Here is a 19041-nt window from a genome sequence, read left to right on the forward strand (position 1 = left end):
AGTAAAAAATCAACAAGCACGACAATTTTGATATATAAAGGTTATTTGGACCTGATATTGGACAGTAAATATATCAAGCTTCATTTTCAATTATAATCCTTCAATTTTATTAATTTTAAATGCTTTAATTTGATGTATAACATATATGAAACATATGTGATACAAATTTTTAATAATTCCCAAGAAATTAAAGTTTTTGCCATTGATTCAAAAATTATAAATAAGAGCCAATATTCCCTACGTTTTGAATATATTCATATTATCTTTTGACATTTATATTAAATAATTTTTTAATTTATTTACTTTTAATTCAATTCACTACAAATTGTTAACTAAGACTCAATCATTCAATTTATCATTTCATTTCACATACTACAAATCTTAATTTCATAATCAATTATGTCTTCAAATTTAATTCAAAGTATAAAAGAACTATTGGAAGTTGGTGAACAAGAAAACTTGTCTCCAAATTTAATTCATAAAAAATTACAAAAATTATTGGAAGAAGCTGTACAAGAAAATTCTAGTAGAACTGCTAATTCAAGTTTCAATTCAGTTGATGAAGACCCGGATAATAATCATGCAGAATTGGATAAGATTAATGATATCGGCCAACTGGTTTCAAATAGTTTCCTCAAAGACTTGAATAATACAAGCAAATTAATTCACACTTTTGATACAATGAAAGAAGACATTAGAAAAATATATTTTAATGTCAATTTGCCAAAAGATGGAGATATTGAGGAATGGAAAGAATATGTCAATACTTTATTAATTCACTATAACAATTTGATGAATGATGGACCAATTGATTATAATTATGGTATTGATATAACTGAAATTAATAAAATAAAAAATCAAATTAAAAATGCATTCTTACAACATTTAAGAGAACAAGGTGATGAAAATAACTTGTACAAGATATTTAGTATAAAAATTGGGTATGATGCTTCATTAGAAGAGTTCATCAAGTATCTTGATGAAAATCCAATATTCACCATCGCAGAAAATATTGAGTTATTTTTTGATTCAAGAATAGAATTTATGAAAATACCAAGAACGTTCAATGAAGTATTCGATTTTTGGTTAAAATTAATTGAAAGTGATAATCCATTATATCAATTTTTGTCTGAACTTGGAGCCATACACTTCGAACTTTACCAAAGTCTTGAAGATGATACTGTCACAAAAAAAGAGTATCTTATGTTAATTGCAAAACTATACAAGGAAAAATTGGAATTTAATGATCTGCAAGAATCTTTTTCAATGCCAGACTTGGAATTTTTTGCCAATCAGATAAGTTCGGATGTTAGACCAACCATGGAATAATGAAATAAAAATGTTTGATGATGTACAACAATATATTATTTAACGGTTTTGGCTTATAGTACTATGGAAAGAATGATTTATAGTACATAGAGTAAATTTTAATATTATTCGTCATATTCATGTTATATACCTATAGTTCATCACTCTTAGTCATAATCAATTTATCGAATGGATTCATTCCATTTTTAGCAAATATTTGACCTGAAGATTGTGGAGGAGCAGTTAATGGACCATTTGATTGTAAAGTTGTCTCTTGTTCTTGTATATTTGTAGTAGATGCATTAGTTGTAGGCATCATTGGATTTCTTATGGGAACCGGCCCATTATTAAATGTTGCAGTAGATGGTAAGGCGGGGGCATGTGCTGATAATGGTGTAAAATTTGGTGGTTGATTTGATGTGGAACTACTTGAAGACTCAGCTAGTAATGACTTATATGAGGATATCTCTAGCATATAAGTAACTTCTTTAGCTGTCTTTGTAATACTAGACATAGAAGCTCTTACATCATCAAGTATGGGTATATCCACAACAATTCCCTTCACTGCAGCTAAGATTTGTACAATAGACTTCAAAAATTGATTTATATCTTCAGCAAATAATTTTTTGGTTGTTTGTGATGGATTATTTCTAATAGTTATAAGTCTTGTACTCAATCTCTTGATTATATCTAGTGACAGTCCACAATTATTTGACAAATCTTTAATCTTAGCTGTCACACTAGGCAGTACAGAAGCGGAATGTGCAGTAGCCCCTCTATTTACATTTTTATTAAGATCTGTAAATATAGATTGAGCATTCGAAATAGCGGCTTCAATTGTTGCGTATAATTTTTCGTCTACTTCATTGAAAGAAGATCCAACATTTGTATTAATACTCAATTTTTGTTTCAATTCATTGGTTGAAGATTTCACAGGGGATGTTTTAACCGTAAGTAAATTGTAAGCATTTTGTAATTCACTAATTGATCCAAAAATTGATAAATATAACATTCTTATAAAACAAACATCTATTTTGGAAACAAATTTATTTATATTTTGATGTAACAAATTCATAATTGATTTAAATGACATCATACATGTTTGTAATGATTGTGCAATTTGTTCTGTATTACCTCCATTTTCTTCTACTATTTCTAGATTCTCAACAAGATTATCTATATTTGATTTTGTTCCATATAAATAGGATACCATTTTCATAGTGACTTTCTTATCGGTACAAAATGCTGTAAATCTTCTAATTGATGAATGTAATTCACTAAATGAAAATAAAACTTTTCTAGATACTTTGATGATTACAGCATTTGTATGTTTCTTTGTAGGTTGTGAGACTCTATTAGGTGAGCCGTCTGTGGAGATTGGTATATTTGAGGAAGATGATGGATGAGTTGATGATGCTATGGCTGAAGATGTTGCTTGTTGAGTTTGTTTGAAATTCGGATCCAATGTCTGTCTAGTAGTAGGTCTTGAAATTGAAACATTACTTTCAACCTCATCCGAAGGCTGTTCTTGCAACACCGATAATCTTTTAAAATAAGCACTTGATTTATGCTCAGTATCTACGTTATCATTTTTCTCTAAAATCTGATCAATTTCTTTCATTGTATTTGATCTTGATCTTAAAGTTGGTTTATTGAGAGTTGTTGATGGTGAATTTGAAGCTGAGTTGGGAGCAGTTAAGTTCGTATGTAAAGGTTGCGGAGGTGGACTTGAAATTTGAAAAGTTGTTTCAACCGCTGAAGCAGAATGAGGTAAATCTTCTTGATTGAAACTTCTTGAAAATGAATGAATTGTTGATGAATTCAAATCTTCTGTACTAGATCCATTTTCATCTGTCTTTTTAATGATTAGTCCCATTCTTTTGGAAGCTTTTGTAGATATTTTAGATTTACCTGGCTCGCTAATGCTATGTGATCTTCTCATACTTGGAGGTGTGATATGCATGGAATTGTTAGCACTACTTTGCCATTGATCTAATGTCTGAAATTGATTATCTTCTTTTAATTCTACTATCTTTTGATGCAAGATTGTTTGATTTGATATGAGGTAGTGTTTTAATTCACTCACCCATTCAATATTGGATGCTTGAGATTGTAAATTCGAAATTAATTCTATTGATGGCAAGATTAATGGATTATTTGATAACTCAATCAAATTTAGACTTTTTAACTCTCCTAATTCCGGAGTAATATATTCAAATTCATTGTCTTTTATAGATAGAACCTTTAAATGATGTAGTGATGAGATATTACTTGGTAAGTAGGACAATTTATTTGATGATAAGTCCAAGGCTTCCAAATTTGGTAAATTATTTATAAAATCATGACTTAAAAATGAAATTTGATTATTATGTAAGTCCAAATATTTCAAATTCTTCAGTATCTTTGTAAAATTAGACGGTATTTCATTTAGGTTGTTTGATGGTAATGATAATTTCTCTATAATTAGTTGAGGTTCAAAAGATTGTAAATATTCATTTATATATTCGAATAAATCATATGGTTTTATAGAGAGTCCTGTCAATTTGAGTATTCGCTTATGTACTATTGATTCATTTTGATCCTTTAGTAGTGATATGACATATGCTTTGTTCATTTGTTTGGTTGAATGTCTGAAACTTAAGTTAGAAATTAAATCAAGTTTACTATTAATTTTTGTACTACCGCTTTAATGGTACTTCAACTTATAATGTAAGATAATACAAAAAAAGAAAAACTTACAAGATGAGTGCTTATGTTCTCCCAATGTTGATCAAGCAATCAAAGAGAAGCTTCACTAGGTGAGACCACATTGCACAGTACGAAGAGTAGTTAAGCCAGTGGAATTTGAACTTCTTAATTCTTATTTTATTCTAAAATTTATACAGTTATACCTTTATTTTTAGCTTCAGATCTTTCTTGCCAAACAGTTTTACCACTACATGAACAAACTTGTTTATCATTTTCCCAAGCACCAGCTGATCTAGCTATAACACCACATAATGAATCAGGACTAATTTCATTTGAAAATTTTGATAATATAATACTTCTACCAATTAGATCACTAACATTTAATTTTGCATATAAATAAGATTGACCAGAATATGAATCTTGAGAAGAATTTGCTGCACCTAAAGAATCTATAATAGTTGATGAATTTGATGGTTTATCTACATTTATTGAATCTAATTTATAAAATAATGCACCTGTTGATAATGCTCCTTTTGATAAATTTCCAGAAGTTCGAATTGATGGATAATATATACCTTTAGGTAATCCATTAATTGTTAAGTCTATAAATGCATCATTTGGTGAAACTTGAACAATTCTTGCTAAACCTTTTACTGGTTGTTTTATATCTTTTGGATCAAATGATTCTAATATACAAACTCCTGCAGAATTTGGTTTTCCCGTACCTCTTATAATTGCATCTCTTCCAGTTGATTGTATAGCTTTTACAATTTCACTTGGTGGTAAGGAACCTTCTGTTGTAACTAAATTTGAATTTAAATTTATATCAAATTTTTGAATACCTTCTAAAGGTTTTAATGCATTTGCTACTGATTCTACACATGATTTACATTCCATTGGAACTGCAAATACTATTTCAAATGGACTTGCTGTCATTGTCAAAGGAATAGTAGTAGGTGAGTGATGATTTGTATGTTATTAAGGAAAGGAATAGTTTGGAAATTTCTGTGGATATATATAAAAATAAATTTCAATTAGTAATACAAAACCAATAAACATTTGATTTATATTTTTAAGTCACAATACAGTTACGATTAGAATTTATAGTAATTTATAGACAACTATTTAGCAGATACTCCAATTGTATTTTACCACTAATTCGTCGGTATATTCTTGTAGAGAATGGAAGAATAAAGGAAATTACATTTTGCATCTATTTTAAATCTATAAACTCAAACAAATTGTGAGAAGTGATTAATTTAAACAATTTATCATGACAGACATTGTGATGATCCACTTATTTAGCTAATATTTCACCATTGAGTCTGCTTTTAAATCTTCAAGCTACTCATTCTACGACGACCAGCATCTAATTTTCCAATATCATTTTCATTAATAATAATTTCATCTTCAATTTCATCATCACCATCTAATCTTGTACAAACCCAAGTTGAAGCATACATATTAACTCTATCAATACTATGACCATTTTTTCTAATTGCTGCAGGTTCACATTTAAAACCTAAACTTTCAAAAGTTTTAACATACCAAGGATGAGTTGCAGCTGATCTAAACATAACTCTACCACCTTTTACTAAACATTGTTTTATAGCAGTAATTTCATTTATTGCATCAACTCCATTTGGATCAAACCAATCCATATGATCCATTATTATTGCAATTGTAATTGATTTTGTACTTAATCTTGCAAATACATCATTTAATAAATCTGTATGTAATCTAATATTATCTAATGGTACATCACCATTTATTGATTTTTGACCAGTTAATCTTTTATAACCTTTTGTAGTTAAATAATCAGGACAATTAGTTCTTGTATAAGTACCCATTAAACATAAATAATAAAAATAATTATCATCTGAAATTAATGATCTTGAAATTAATGGATCTAAAGTATCAATAACATATTTTATAATTGATGGACCCATTAAATTTGCTTGATTTGCTGGAACTCCTAAAGCTTTCCAAAGAAAAATTGGATTACCAACTAATAATGAACCAACAATTGGATTAAACATAGCTGGTTTAACATGATTATTCCAAACTCTTTTTTGTTCTTCAATGGTAGTTGATGTACACATTTCACGTACATATTTTGATATACCACATACTTTAAATATTATTCTACCTAATCTTAAAGCCCATCTAGTTGATCCAGTATCATAAAGACCTTTTCCAGTAAAAGCATTTGGACCTTTATCCATCCAATATTGAAAAGCATTTGAAGACATATGAGGAGCTAATTTATCAACTAATAAATCTCTAAAATTTGCAATATGACCTTCACCAAACATTTTCCAAATTTGTTCTTGATTCAAAACTCTAAAACATGCTAATTTTAATTCTAATAAATGATTTTGACAAGGATTTAAATCAACTGCATGAATTCTTTTTGGGGGATCAGGTAAAGTTGCATAACTTAAAATATTATCACCTGCAGAAGTTATAGCTAAAACAGTATCATTTGATGAAAAATTTAAAATATTATGATCTTCTCTTGGATCTTCCCAAGTAAAAGCATAAATATATTGATTTTTAAATTGTTCATATAAAGGATTTAATTCATCATAATAAACTCTCCAAACTTCTTTTTGATAATAAATTGATGGGAAAGGTAAATTTTTTTGTAAATTTGCTAAAGCAGCTTCATGACCTTTTGAAATTGGGAATTTTAATGATGCAGAAGCAGGAGCTAAATATGGGGATTCAGTAGCTAAACAATTTAATCTATTTAAAATTTGTGAAGATTTTGATTTATCACAACCAATCCAAATATAATAAGGAATTTTACCTAAAGTTTTATTATATGAATTTATTGATTTTATTGTACCAAATTTATATTCTAAATAATTTCTTCTTGAAGAATCTAAAAATACTTTATCAGCTTCAAACCAAATTCTCCAAAAATTTCTTAAAATCCAAGGAATATTTCTATTAACTAATCCACCTAATGTATTAATTCTACCCATTGAAGTATCATTACTTTGAATACCAAAATCAACAGTTGCAATAATACCTTGTTTATCTAATTTTGAAACTGCATTATCAATTGCTGCATTAAAAGTTGGAATCATTGATAATGAATAACTAAAAGTAATTAAATCAGCAGATTTATAATCTATTTGAAAATCACAAGCATCAGCAACTAATACATGAACATTTTTCCATTGATTTAATTCAAATCTATTTCTTGCAACTTCACATAATGAAGGTGAAAGATCAACTAAATAAACAGCTTTAAAATTTTTTGAAATTGAAGTAATTTTATTCATAAATTCAATATTTGAACCTGTACCTCCTCCAATATCAATCCATACTATATCTTTTTTCTTTTGTAAATGAGATATAGCTAATCTTAAAGTTTCTTTTCTTCCTTTTAATAGAATTTCTCTTGTTGTATCATAAATATGAGCTTGATTTTTATAAAATAATTCTAAATTTTGTTGTTGATTTTTATTATTTGAATTTTTTGATTTTTTTTGAATTAAAGGTTTTACAAAACATGCCCAACAAAATACTAAGATTGAATTAATTGTTTTATTTAATTTAGCTAATATTACAACTCCACATACTAAAGAAATTGAAGTAAAAAATTTGATTGGAAATTCAGTTGGTAATAAATTAACAATTACTTCAGACATTTTTAATGATTTTTGATTATACTTTTAAATAAAATGTTGAAATTATAAAAAATGGTTATATACAAATAATTGTTGAAATATAAAGATTAATGAAAGTGAGGTGTTTTCTGTAAACTTTTGGCCGATTTAAATTGAATTATTTGTTGAAATAAATTAAAGGATATATAAATATAAATTTTGCAACAATTTAATATTGTACAAAAATTGGCTATGTCTCAGATTTCTCTTGTGTCTTGTCTTTTTTAAAAGTTATGAAATAATTGACAAATGAAAATTTAAAAATCAAATATTAAAAGAAGAAGAAATATTTGATGATATTTAAATTGTTTTGAAAAATTTCATTTAATTCCAATTGTTTGAAAGAAAATAATCAAGACGTGTTTCTTAATAAATATGGTTAATCATAATAATAATTATCTATGATTAACTACCGAATTAGTTAATATCACATAATCCATTCTACTCCCCACGTTTAAAAATAAGTTTATAAAGAAAAGAAAAATAATGTAAAGAGAGAAAGAAAATGAAAAACTTAAAACGTGCACTATAAAATTTTAGAGTTTCATAATTATTATTATAATTATTATTAGACCTAATAGTAACCGATAACAAAGAATATGTCCTATAGAATGGCTTTTAAATATTCTATTCTTCTCATTACAACTGTTTCATGAAACCACACGACTAGAGTTATTAAATCTAAGACGATACTTAAAAATTTGGCACACGTTTTGAATCAACAAAAAAACAAAACAAACGTTGATTCAATATAAATAAAAATTGACCACTGACTATTTGTTGAATTTGCACATGATAAGTCTTAATTGTGGTTAAAATACTAAATCTATTTGATCTTAGTATATAGTTTTGTTGAACAATTAGGTAGTCAGACCTTATTTGAACTGTCTATCATTAATTTTCTTAAGATTGAAACTCTAAAAACATATTTTCAATTTTTCTATTTATTATTGCAATTGATCTTACGTTGTTAGATTTGACCAAAATAAGTTCCAATTAAATACAACTATCAATAGTCAATCTTCAAAAAATTGGGATTTTAATCCTTGTACTAAATTACAATATCTAATTATAGATATTATGAAAAACACTAAAACCCCATACATTTTTAATGAAATACCCCCTGTTTTCATACTCTTCTAAATTTTCTCAATAGAATTACAATGTATGAAAAAGAACAATTATAAACAGTTTACTAACAAATTTCCTCATACGTTTGGAATTAAATCAACGTTCAACGTATCCCTTTTTATACAATCAAACGTATTCAATCTACATCTTCATGTCTAGTATTGCAAAAAAGATTTGTTATAGTTCAATTGATATTAAATCTATGATTTTATAATACGTAGTTAAGAAAAAATAGGGAACACTCTAAACCTTAAATTTTTAAGCTTATGATGTACTCTACTTTTGGTTAAAAAATATTTTATAAGTTGATCTAAGTCAATTACCATAAACGGTAATTTATCATCTCTGCTAACGTCAATTGATTAATTGAGTCCCTAAAGATTTCGATATATCCCATTACGAAAACAATACATCAGATTCTTAGTATTTTGTACTATTTTTAGAAATTTTAAATTTGGTATAGAATTTGAAATAAAATTTATATATGAATCTGGAAATCCCAAAAAAACTCCGAATAACACGCTTAATAGAGAAAAGTTGTACTTAATTAGAGTCTGCCATCTTAGTATTTAATACGGACCTTCTGAAGTATGAGAAGGAGCAAAGACCGAAAGTGAGATTTATACCCCATCCTTCATCCAGCACAACGACTTTCATTTGAATTGACTCAAACAATTTCAGAAGACTATAGAAATACAAAAGTTCAAACATCATAAAAGTTCATTCATTCATTAAATATACTGTTCTTTATTTAATCTCTATATTTTTCTATTATTTCTTCATCTTCATCTTCTAATCTTCTTAATAAATAATCAATTTCAACTTTTTTTGTTAATGGTATAATAAATTGTTTATATAATTGAGCAATAATTTCAGGATTTATTTTACTTTGAATTGTTGTACCAAATCTTAAAGAAGGATCAGTACCATAATTTCGAGCTTTTTCAATTAATCTCTCCAATATCTTTTGTTCCACTACACTATTAGTTATTGATTTTTCAATACCTTCAACGTCTTTTTTCAATATCAAATTTATATATAATTTTTTATCATTTATATATTTTGATTCTGCAACAAATTTTCCAAAATGAATTCTTCTTGATATTGCTTGTAAACATTCAATATCACAAGTAGATGCACTACCTAAATTTTCTAATTGATCACCTTTTTTACAACTTATTTTTGGTACAATATCTTCAACATAAAATTTCATAATTTCTTTATTAACATTTATATCATTTGAATAATTTGATAAAATTTTTGGATAATTTATTGAAGGTAATATTGGTTTTAAAATTTCTTGTGGAAAAAATGGAGTTTCATCTGGTGCTTCATATCTTCTAATTTGTGAATGAACTTTTTCCATTTGTAATAATGCCCATTCTAAAAAATTTCCATTAAAATTTGGAATTTCAAATTTATTTTTTATATATACTGATGGTGAACTAAAATATTGTGATCTTTCTATTAAATCAAATACTATTGTATCTTCCATTCTAACTAATGCTTCACGAATATTATTTAAATCTAGTACAGTCTCAGGTTTCATAAAATCCATTTTTGAATGTAATTTTGTAGTGTGTTTGATCAGGGATAGTTGTTATTTTCGAAAATTAGTGTCTGATTAGTTTTAGCTGTCGATGTTGTTGAATAGGTTGCCAAATATTTCAATCGAATTTTTCATTTTCTTTGTGTGATTAGATTTAAAGAAATTCCAAAACTTGATAAATTTTGATGCGCTTTAAAAATATGTGAATCATAGAGCCTTATATGCAGATCAACCTAAACGCGATTTGGTTCATGCCAAAACATCTTTTCATTACTTCATTACTATATAAATTGTCTATAAAATAAAAAATTTAAGAAGACTTATCATCAAGTGAATATCTATCTCCCATTGTAGGTTTGATCCTACTTTGATTCCAATCATTTTCAGCTTTGTCCCATTTATTAACTTTACCTCTAGCATATTTAACTAATAATTCATGATCACTTGGTTCTTTATTATTTAATTCAAAAGGATCATCACCATCACCTTCAGATCTTCTTTTCAGTTGCATTGTACTTCTTCTTGATAATAAGAATCTCTTTATTGTACTTGCTTGTGAGAAATCATCAATTTTATCACTACCATAACCATTTGAATAACTTTCATTTAAATCTTTCATTGATTTTAAATTAAGTTTATGAGTATCTAAAATATATTGATTAGTTTTATCTATAGCATTCATAAATTGTAAACCAAATGCTAATGCACCAACAGCTAATACTCCTATTAAAATTTTATATTTATTTTTTTCCATTTCTTCTTTTGTTGGAGGAGATCTTTGATATTTCATTTGATAATAATCATTCCATGTACCAGCTGTCCAAAATTCTTCATCTTTTTTAAAATCATATCTTGATCTATGAGCATTTGCTCTACGATAAGTTTCAAAATTTTCTTTTGACCATGGATTATTTGTTGTTGGATTATAAGGACCTTGTTGATCCCATGATGTTGTTTTAAATCTATTATAAGCTGATCTTCTTCTTGCATCTCTTAATATATCATATGATTCTTGAATCATTTCATATCTTTTTCTTTTTATATCATCTGTTAATAAAGAGGTTGAAGAATCTAAATGTTTTAAACTTGTATCTGGATGATATATTTTAACAAATTTAATATATTTTAATTTTATAATTTTATTTAATTCTATTGTAGACATTCCAATATCTTTTGAAGATAATCCAAATATTTCATAAGGTGTTGGATTTTTTGTTTTTGGCCATTCATGTAAATTTAATCTTTTGTGATGATCCATTGGTTGATTGTGATCATGATCATCTTGTGGTATTGAAGTTGCATATCTTTTACATTGACAATAACATATTCGTTTTAAATTATTGGAGTATTTAGTGTTGGTTGATAACATTTAATGAATTGTGGAGTAATAGATCAATATATGAATAATAAATTAAAATGATTTAGATAAGAATTGTTGTGCGATTTAGATTTTCAATTTGCGAATTAACGGAATTAAAATATAAAAAGGTTATCTTATAATATAGATATTGATATTCAAAAAGATGAAGTGAGTTAAGTTACATCCAACGAAATATTTTGAAGTTTCTTGGTCTAACATTGTTTAAGTCTTTAGTCAAATTTTGCTTTTGCTCGATCTATGTCAGTTAGTCGAGATAGATGATGGGGTTGAATTGAAATGTTTTCCGATTATTTATTATTGAAGTTTCTGCCCCATTTTCCAACGAATAGGACCATTCCTTTGATTGAGGCTTTCCAATATATAAATGTTCAAGATCATCCACTCCTATCGCTAATTGTGTTGTTGAAAAAAGATGGTGGTAATTTAAAGATGGTGGTAATTTTAATGATGCTGAATTAGAGGTTAAAAGTATGTTATAAGCTGCTGCTTCTGCCACATTTGCAATTTTCCTTATGATATAATTTAATTCACACCAACTTTAAAGACTAGCAGACATAGAGCAAAACTAGTTTTGATTAGACACTTGGACAGCGTTAGACCAAGAAATTTGAATGAACTTCAACGGATATGCAACAATTTTCGACACAACATTAAAAGGTCCAAAGGAACAAGAGTAAAGCACGTCATTAGAACTAGTACGGAAGAACCAATTACATGTAAAACGTATCCATTAAATAAAGAAGATAGAGAAAGGTAAGATAAATTTATTGATGATCATTTAGAAGCAGGTATATAAACTGATGAAGCTCTTGATGGCAGCTATTTTCCTACATTTGTTTAAGTAGTAATGAATTTAGAGTTGTAAGAGATTTTAGAAGACTCGATGCAACAACTTTAACTGAATCTAAGGCAATTACAAGTAACGAGGAAATAATATAATGGTCAGATGAACATCAGAAACTAATTTTCTTTCAGCTTTAGATCCAAATCACTTTTATCATGCAGATTTATATGCATTATGGCAAAAACACTTTGATCATCAAAACTGAAACAATTATCAGTACCCAGCAACAAGCGCAGCAAGCAGATGCGAAAGCCAATCAATTGAAACAGAAAGAACTGATCCAGAGCAATCAATTGAGAATAGAAGAATAGGTCAATAAATCATTGCTCATTGAGCAATTCTTCTATTCTCAATTGACTGGTCGGCAAAACTGAAGATTAGGTCCAAAAAATTGAAGCATTTAAACAAGGAGTCAAAATGTTTTTAAAAACATGAACACAACATTTTAATAAGCTGAAGATATTATTGAAAACATCAAGACTAACTCACAGACTGGTCTTCCAATTCTGCACTTCCGCATGCACAACAAAGAAGAGGAGAATGCTTTGACTCGATCAAGTTCCTTTTCTTTGATGTGTTTGCGGAAGTGCAAAATTGAAAACCCAGCTACATTGGTAAAGGGTCAATTTGAATACAAAGAAAGACAGAAGAGGAGTAACACTCAACCAAAGTATGAAGAAACTCTAATTATATTTGTAATTCTGGAAAAATTGTTTTATAACTTGAAAGATATGTCAGGAGGACTCATGAAAAGTAACTTTCATCATTATTAGTTGACTAGTTTGGAAGATCCGCCAATGTCTGTATAATTGCGATCGAATTAACATATTTTCAGAAATTATTGGGCCCCGGAGAAGATGCTAAAGGAAACGAAGCAGTTGATGGACGCAATAAAACTAGCAATAAAATTATTGTTTTACAACATTATCGTTTATGCTTGAAATTCGCTTATTTCATAATAATTTTAATTGTAACATACTATATCCTGAGATATAAAATTCCATAGAACATACTATATCTTGGGATTTAAAATTCCAAAGAATTGACTCAACAGAAAGAGAAGGCTCTTAACAAAAGGTGCCATACTATCAATATTGAGTATCAAAACACAAACAAAAAGAGCTTGATCGAATTATCATCAAATGTTTAAATTAACAAAGTGTCTATTTACATAAATAAAGAACTAAAAAAACATAAACCCAGACAAAACAGAACTAACCCAAAGCAATTCCATATTCATCAACAACAAATTTTTCCCAATCATTTTCAAAACCTAAAAATTTTTTCCTTTTTTTAAATTTTCTTGAATTTATATCAATTATACCAACAGAATGTAAATCACTATTATTTAAATCTCTTTTTTTCCAAATTTTTTTTATAATTTCAATAGTTCTTTCAATATTACTTAAAGATTTTGTTGTTAAAATTTTTAAAAATTTTAATGATAAATATCTGTATGATTCACAATTTTTTGATAATACTGAAATTTCTGTTGATGTTATAAAAATTGACCATAATAATGTTGAAAACCAATTATATGTGTTTGCTGTTGTGGTGGTTGTCAATAAAAAGTTTAAATATTTATAAATTATATTTACTAAATCACTTACTTCTTCATCTTCTGGTGTCATATTTAATAAACAACAATTTAAATATAATTTAGTAGATAATCTTTTAATTTCATTTGATAATAGGAAAAAAAATTCTTCTTCTTTTATACCATTATTTGAAATTAATTGATTTATTTGGGAAATATTTTCATCATCATTTTCAGTAATTAATTCATTAAATTCAAAATAATCAATTTTTAATAAATCTATTTTATAAATTAATTCATTACAAAAATTTAAATATTGTTTTTCATTTATATTTCTTTTAAATCTTTCAAATGATAAATCAGTTATATTTGCAATAATTTTTATTAATTTTTTATCACAACCCATCCAACTTATAAGATTTGAATTATTTGATTTGCTTTCAGTTTGCTTATCAAAAAAATTATTATTAAATTCTTCTTCTTCTATTTCATCATCTAATTGTACAATATATAAAGTATCATCTTTACAAGCAGTTCTCCCCACAGAATCATGATAATATAAAAATTCTAAAGAAAATTTTAATAAATTAAATTCATTTGAATTTTGAGGTATATTAATTTTATTTAACTTCATAATTTTTTTACAAATTTGTAAATATTCAATCCATTTAAAATTACAATTATTTGCAATCTCAAAAAGTATTAATAATACTAATGAAATTATAATATCACTTGTTTTATAACCTTTTAAATCATTAATATCATTTAAAATTGGTTTTATTTCAATAAGCCCCAAAGATTGAAATTGAAAAGCTCTATCTATCCAAATTTGCTTTTGTTGTTTATTTTCAATTTCATTAAAAGTTCTTGATAAATATAATGAACCTAAACTTAACATAAAATAAAATATTGAATTATTTTGATTTGATAATTGAACTAAGGAATTTAAATTTAATCCTGATTCAATTGATATATTATTAACATCATTTTCTTTTGTTGGTAATGTAATTGATTTATTATTTGAAGTAGGATTTAAAATTGGTGATATAAATTCAATATAATAACTTATTGCAAAACTTATAACATTAGAATCTAATGAAGAATCTAAATCTAATGATAAAATATCTGATGGTATAATTGAATTATTTAAAATTGGTTTAATTTTTTGATTTATATTTAATATATCATTATTAAAAAAATTTATAAATTTTAATTGATTTTGATTTTGTATTATTTGATAATATGATTTTTTACTTCTCTTGTTAAATTCTGTTGTTGTTATTTTATTTGATGAATTTATACCTTCTCTGCCAAATCTTTTACCTTGACTTTCTACATCTTCTTTAAATTGTAATTTTAATGTATATACACAATTTATTCCTTTTTCTTTACATCTTGAACATGTCGGTTTTTGTTTATCACATTTTAATTTTTTATTTCGACATGTGTCACAAGATCTGGAAGACAGAGATTTTAAAGTTGTTGTTGATTTTGTGGAAGATCGTGGGGTATCTGAAGATAATTTTTCATTGGTAAAATTTACATTTTTTGGTTCTGTTGAAGGTCGGTCTGGTATTTGTATGTTAGGGAATGTTTGTCGCAGAGATTGGTAAAACGGTAGTATTTCAGTTTCTTGATTAAAGTTGTGTTGTATTTGAAAGTTTGAGTCATAATCTATATGGTTCCCTTGGTTACTTGACTGATGAGTATTATATTGAACTGGAGTTGAATAATTTGTAGGTAATGAGAAAGGTAGGTTGGTATGATTATAATTGTTGTATAAGAATTGATTTTGTGTTGAGTCTACTCGTTGTCCTACACTAGGCGATTCCGAGTATGAAGATTGTTGATAGGAACTCTGAGGTTGATTATGATAAATATGTTGTTGTAAAAATTGTTCCGGATTTAATGAAAATAAACTTTCGAGTTGTTCCGCTTGTATTTGATCATTTTGAATCGGTTGTTGTATGAATTCTTCTACATTATTAAATTGTGATGCTTGGATATTTGTACGATAACCATGTTCATAAGTTTTCTGATCATTTATGTCATTGATTATTGTATTTTGGTTAGTTATATTTGAATTATTTTCATAATTTTGATTAAATTCGTTAAAATCCATTTTTATATTTAGACTTTTTTTCTTATGTGGTAAGGAATAGAATTATAATAATTTATTATATCATTTTTTATATTTGTCTATCAAGCTTAAGTATTGATGATGATGTTGATGATGATGATGATATGTAAACTGTGAATGCAAAAGAGTACGATAACAACATGACCAAAAAATTTAAAAATAATAGAATATAATGTATGTAATATATATAAATTTATGTATAAACGATTATTAATCCCCCATACATCTATAATCAAATATTTTTGATTTTTAATGAGAACAATAACTTAACAAGAAGAAAGCGCAAATACGAAATAATTTCATGATTTGGTTCATAGAAGAGTTTTCAGTACGAGAAATGCTCCAACATTCCAATTCTTTGTGGTCTGTTGAAATTTTGTGGTTTGTTGAAAATGAAAATTTTTGGTTATTCAAAATGTAATTGTTCTAAATTTTTGATATACGAGGAATAGAAGGAGGGGGATAACTATTTATGAAAAAATACACAATTGTTATATTAAAGAAGAAGAATACACAATAACATCATGAATTAAATTATTTACATCATCAATTGTTCACTTACATATACTTTATAAAATGCGCAATACATAATAATTCCAATAAGTATTAAGCCTATTTACAATTCCACTTGAAAATTGAATTTTCGACAAAGTTGATAACACTAATATTATTCTCAATGCCCCCTATTCACAGTAGCTAATCAAACGCATCAGTGCTCGATTATTTCATTCCATGGTTATTAAAGTTGATCGGAATAATTATTACAAAACCTTATTCTTATTGTGTCTTTTGTGGTACTTTTCTTCATACATAATAATTTTTACTTCGAATTATTATGTAAGCGATAAACCTAATATTTTATAAACTCGTTTAAATGTTTCAAAATTTTCAATCCTTTCCGAAAGAGAAAAATAATCAATATGTTTCACTATTAAGTGTCACAACGGTCAATCTGATCGAGAGGACATCCAAACAGAGTAAACAAACTCAAATTTAAACAAAATTGAGCCTCAATTCGTTACACTGTTTCAATTAATTCTATAAAATAATTCTAGAAACGGATAAATTATAATCAAATATTTTATATCCGCAAAACTTTAATTTTTCAATATAGGTATATGTAAAACTTTAATTTTTCAATATATATGTGTACATCCTTGATTTACCGAGTAGTTATAAGTCAAATGATTGGCACTATCTCATATAGACAGAACTAGTTTTTATCATGAAGCCACCCTTCAGCTCAATAACAACTATATCCACATTTAAAAATATTCGTCAAATACCATATTCACAATTTTGAGTTATCATCATTTTTATTCTGAACATCTAAGATCTGATTAACAACATCAATAACAGTTTGATTTAAACTAGTAAAAGTCCAAGGTAATAAAGATTTGGTTTTGTTATTATCAACTTGAGCTAATTGTTTAATGTCTTCTTGCCCAGTACCAGGTTTACCTTTTATTAAATTAAGCTTTGGAAAATTTAAATTTATAATATCTAAAATCATTTGAGTAGAAAAATGTCCATTATTTAAAAATAATCGCTGGTTTATAACATCATTATTTTGAATTGCAAAAACATGAGTTTTTGCAACATCAATAACATCAATGAAACCACCAATTTCATTATCAAAATTATCTTTTGGTTGTGTCTTTTTCAATAATTCACTAATTAATTGATTTGATTCATTTATTTGATTTGGATCACATAAATAAGCTTGTGGACCAAATACATAAGAAGGATTAATTGAAATAAATTTAAAATTTGGATTTTGGGTTTTTCTAAAGTTAACAGTTTCTAATTCAGCTAATGATTTAGATATATAATAAGCAGTAACTGGATCATTACTACCTAATTCTCTTGGTGTTAAATTCCATGAATTTTCATCAAATTTTAACTTATTATTTTTTTCATCAAAATTTGAATATATTGCTGCATCACTTGATGTTATTATAAATCTTTTTAAATTTTTTAAATTTTTGTAAGATGAATTTAAAATTTCTTTACATCCCTTAAGAGCTGGTTCAATTAAATCTTTATCTGGATTTGATGTAGTATAAGTAAATGGAGAAGCACTATGAATTACATAATCGATATCATTATGTTTTTTGAATGCATCATCAAATGATCCTGGTACTGATATATCTGGAATAATAACATAATTAAATTCTTTGAAGTTTATTAAATTCTTTAATTTTTCTCCTTTTTCTTTTGTTCTTACTGTTCCTATAACTGTATAACCTGTTTCTAATAGAAGTTTAACTATATGTTGAGCTATAAATCCTGATGCTCCTGATATAAATACTTTTTCACCCATATTTTTTGAAATTTGTTGTATATTTTTCAATATGAGTTTAATGATTGGGATAAGTTAAATACAAACAATCCAATTGATTCAAAACTATGACTGGAGAAAAGAATGAGATAAATAATGGAAATTTTTATGATCTTAAGATGGTTGTAAAAATAATACCAAACACTTGCTTAATTAGGTCGAGTTTTCCGCTTTTGCATATAATTTATTTTTCTCACTAATTTTTCCCGCTATCTTAAACCGGTTTAGGCATAAGATACGATTGAGAAAACACTAGCGTACAAGAAAAGGTAGAATACGGTAAAAATAGAGTTTAAATCATTATCTTGCTTAGTGATTAAGCTTCTATTAGCTATTATTATTAATTATTAAAGTATATAGATCTATGTAGATAAATAAAATGAAATTTTGAAATTTGAAAAAACTTATTAAATAGTAATTGTAGTTATGCTTTTGAAGTGAA

At 26.5% G+C, this 19041-nt stretch overlaps 8 protein-coding genes across 8 annotated transcripts; 1 reads left to right on the forward strand and 7 right to left on the reverse strand. All coding sequences in view use genetic code 12, as the record gives it.

The window, feature by feature from the left end:
* Window positions 1-399: 399 nt before the first annotated feature.
* On the forward strand, window positions 400-1329 carry KGF55_001639 (uncharacterized protein; the record flags this gene model as incomplete). The annotated part of the gene is made up of 1 exon (XM_051756236.1): window positions 400-1329. One exon carries the CDS (start codon window positions 400-402, stop codon window positions 1327-1329), a length of 930 nt encoding a protein of 309 aa, XP_051615318.1.
* A 130-nt stretch (window positions 1330-1459) lies between these two features.
* SOG2 (Sog2p) lies at window positions 1460-3922 on the reverse strand (the record flags this gene model as incomplete). The annotated part of the gene is made up of 1 exon (XM_051756237.1): window positions 1460-3922. The coding sequence occupies one exon, from the start codon at window positions 3920-3922 to the stop codon at window positions 1460-1462; it is 2463 nt and encodes an 820-aa protein (XP_051615319.1).
* Window positions 3923-4185: 263 nt separating this feature from the next.
* CCS1 (copper chaperone) lies at window positions 4186-4932 on the reverse strand (the record flags this gene model as incomplete). Its single annotated transcript, XM_051756238.1, has 1 exon — window positions 4186-4932. One exon carries the CDS (start codon window positions 4930-4932, stop codon window positions 4186-4188), a length of 747 nt encoding a protein of 248 aa, XP_051615320.1.
* A 395-nt stretch (window positions 4933-5327) lies between these two features.
* On the reverse strand, window positions 5328-7658 carry BTA1 (Bta1p; the record flags this gene model as incomplete). The annotated part of the gene is made up of 1 exon (XM_051756239.1): window positions 5328-7658. One exon carries the CDS (start codon window positions 7656-7658, stop codon window positions 5328-5330), a length of 2331 nt encoding a protein of 776 aa, XP_051615321.1.
* A 1900-nt stretch (window positions 7659-9558) lies between these two features.
* On the reverse strand, window positions 9559-10365 carry ARO7 (chorismate mutase; the record flags this gene model as incomplete). Its single annotated transcript, XM_051756240.1, has 1 exon — window positions 9559-10365. One exon carries the CDS (start codon window positions 10363-10365, stop codon window positions 9559-9561), a length of 807 nt encoding a protein of 268 aa, XP_051615322.1.
* Window positions 10366-10666: 301 nt separating this feature from the next.
* Window positions 10667-11725, reverse strand: KGF55_001644 (uncharacterized protein; the record flags this gene model as incomplete). Its single annotated transcript, XM_051756241.1, has 1 exon — window positions 10667-11725. One exon carries the CDS (start codon window positions 11723-11725, stop codon window positions 10667-10669), a length of 1059 nt encoding a protein of 352 aa, XP_051615323.1.
* Window positions 11726-13795: 2070 nt separating this feature from the next.
* Window positions 13796-16240, reverse strand: KGF55_001645 (Zn(II)2Cys6 transcription factor; the record flags this gene model as incomplete). Its single annotated transcript, XM_051756242.1, has 1 exon — window positions 13796-16240. The coding sequence occupies one exon, from the start codon at window positions 16238-16240 to the stop codon at window positions 13796-13798; it is 2445 nt and encodes an 814-aa protein (XP_051615324.1).
* Window positions 16241-17549: 1309 nt separating this feature from the next.
* GRP1 (Grp1p) lies at window positions 17550-18581 on the reverse strand (the record flags this gene model as incomplete). The annotated part of the gene is made up of 1 exon (XM_051756243.1): window positions 17550-18581. The coding sequence occupies one exon, from the start codon at window positions 18579-18581 to the stop codon at window positions 17550-17552; it is 1032 nt and encodes a 343-aa protein (XP_051615325.1).
* Between the last annotated feature and the right edge of the window lie 460 nt (window positions 18582-19041).

Source organism: Candida pseudojiufengensis, assembly GCF_024610245.1.
Source record: "Candida pseudojiufengensis strain CBS 10847 chromosome Unknown scaffold8, whole genome shotgun sequence".
Taxonomy (NCBI): domain Eukaryota; kingdom Fungi; phylum Ascomycota; class Pichiomycetes; order Serinales; family Debaryomycetaceae; genus Lodderomyces; species Lodderomyces pseudojiufengensis.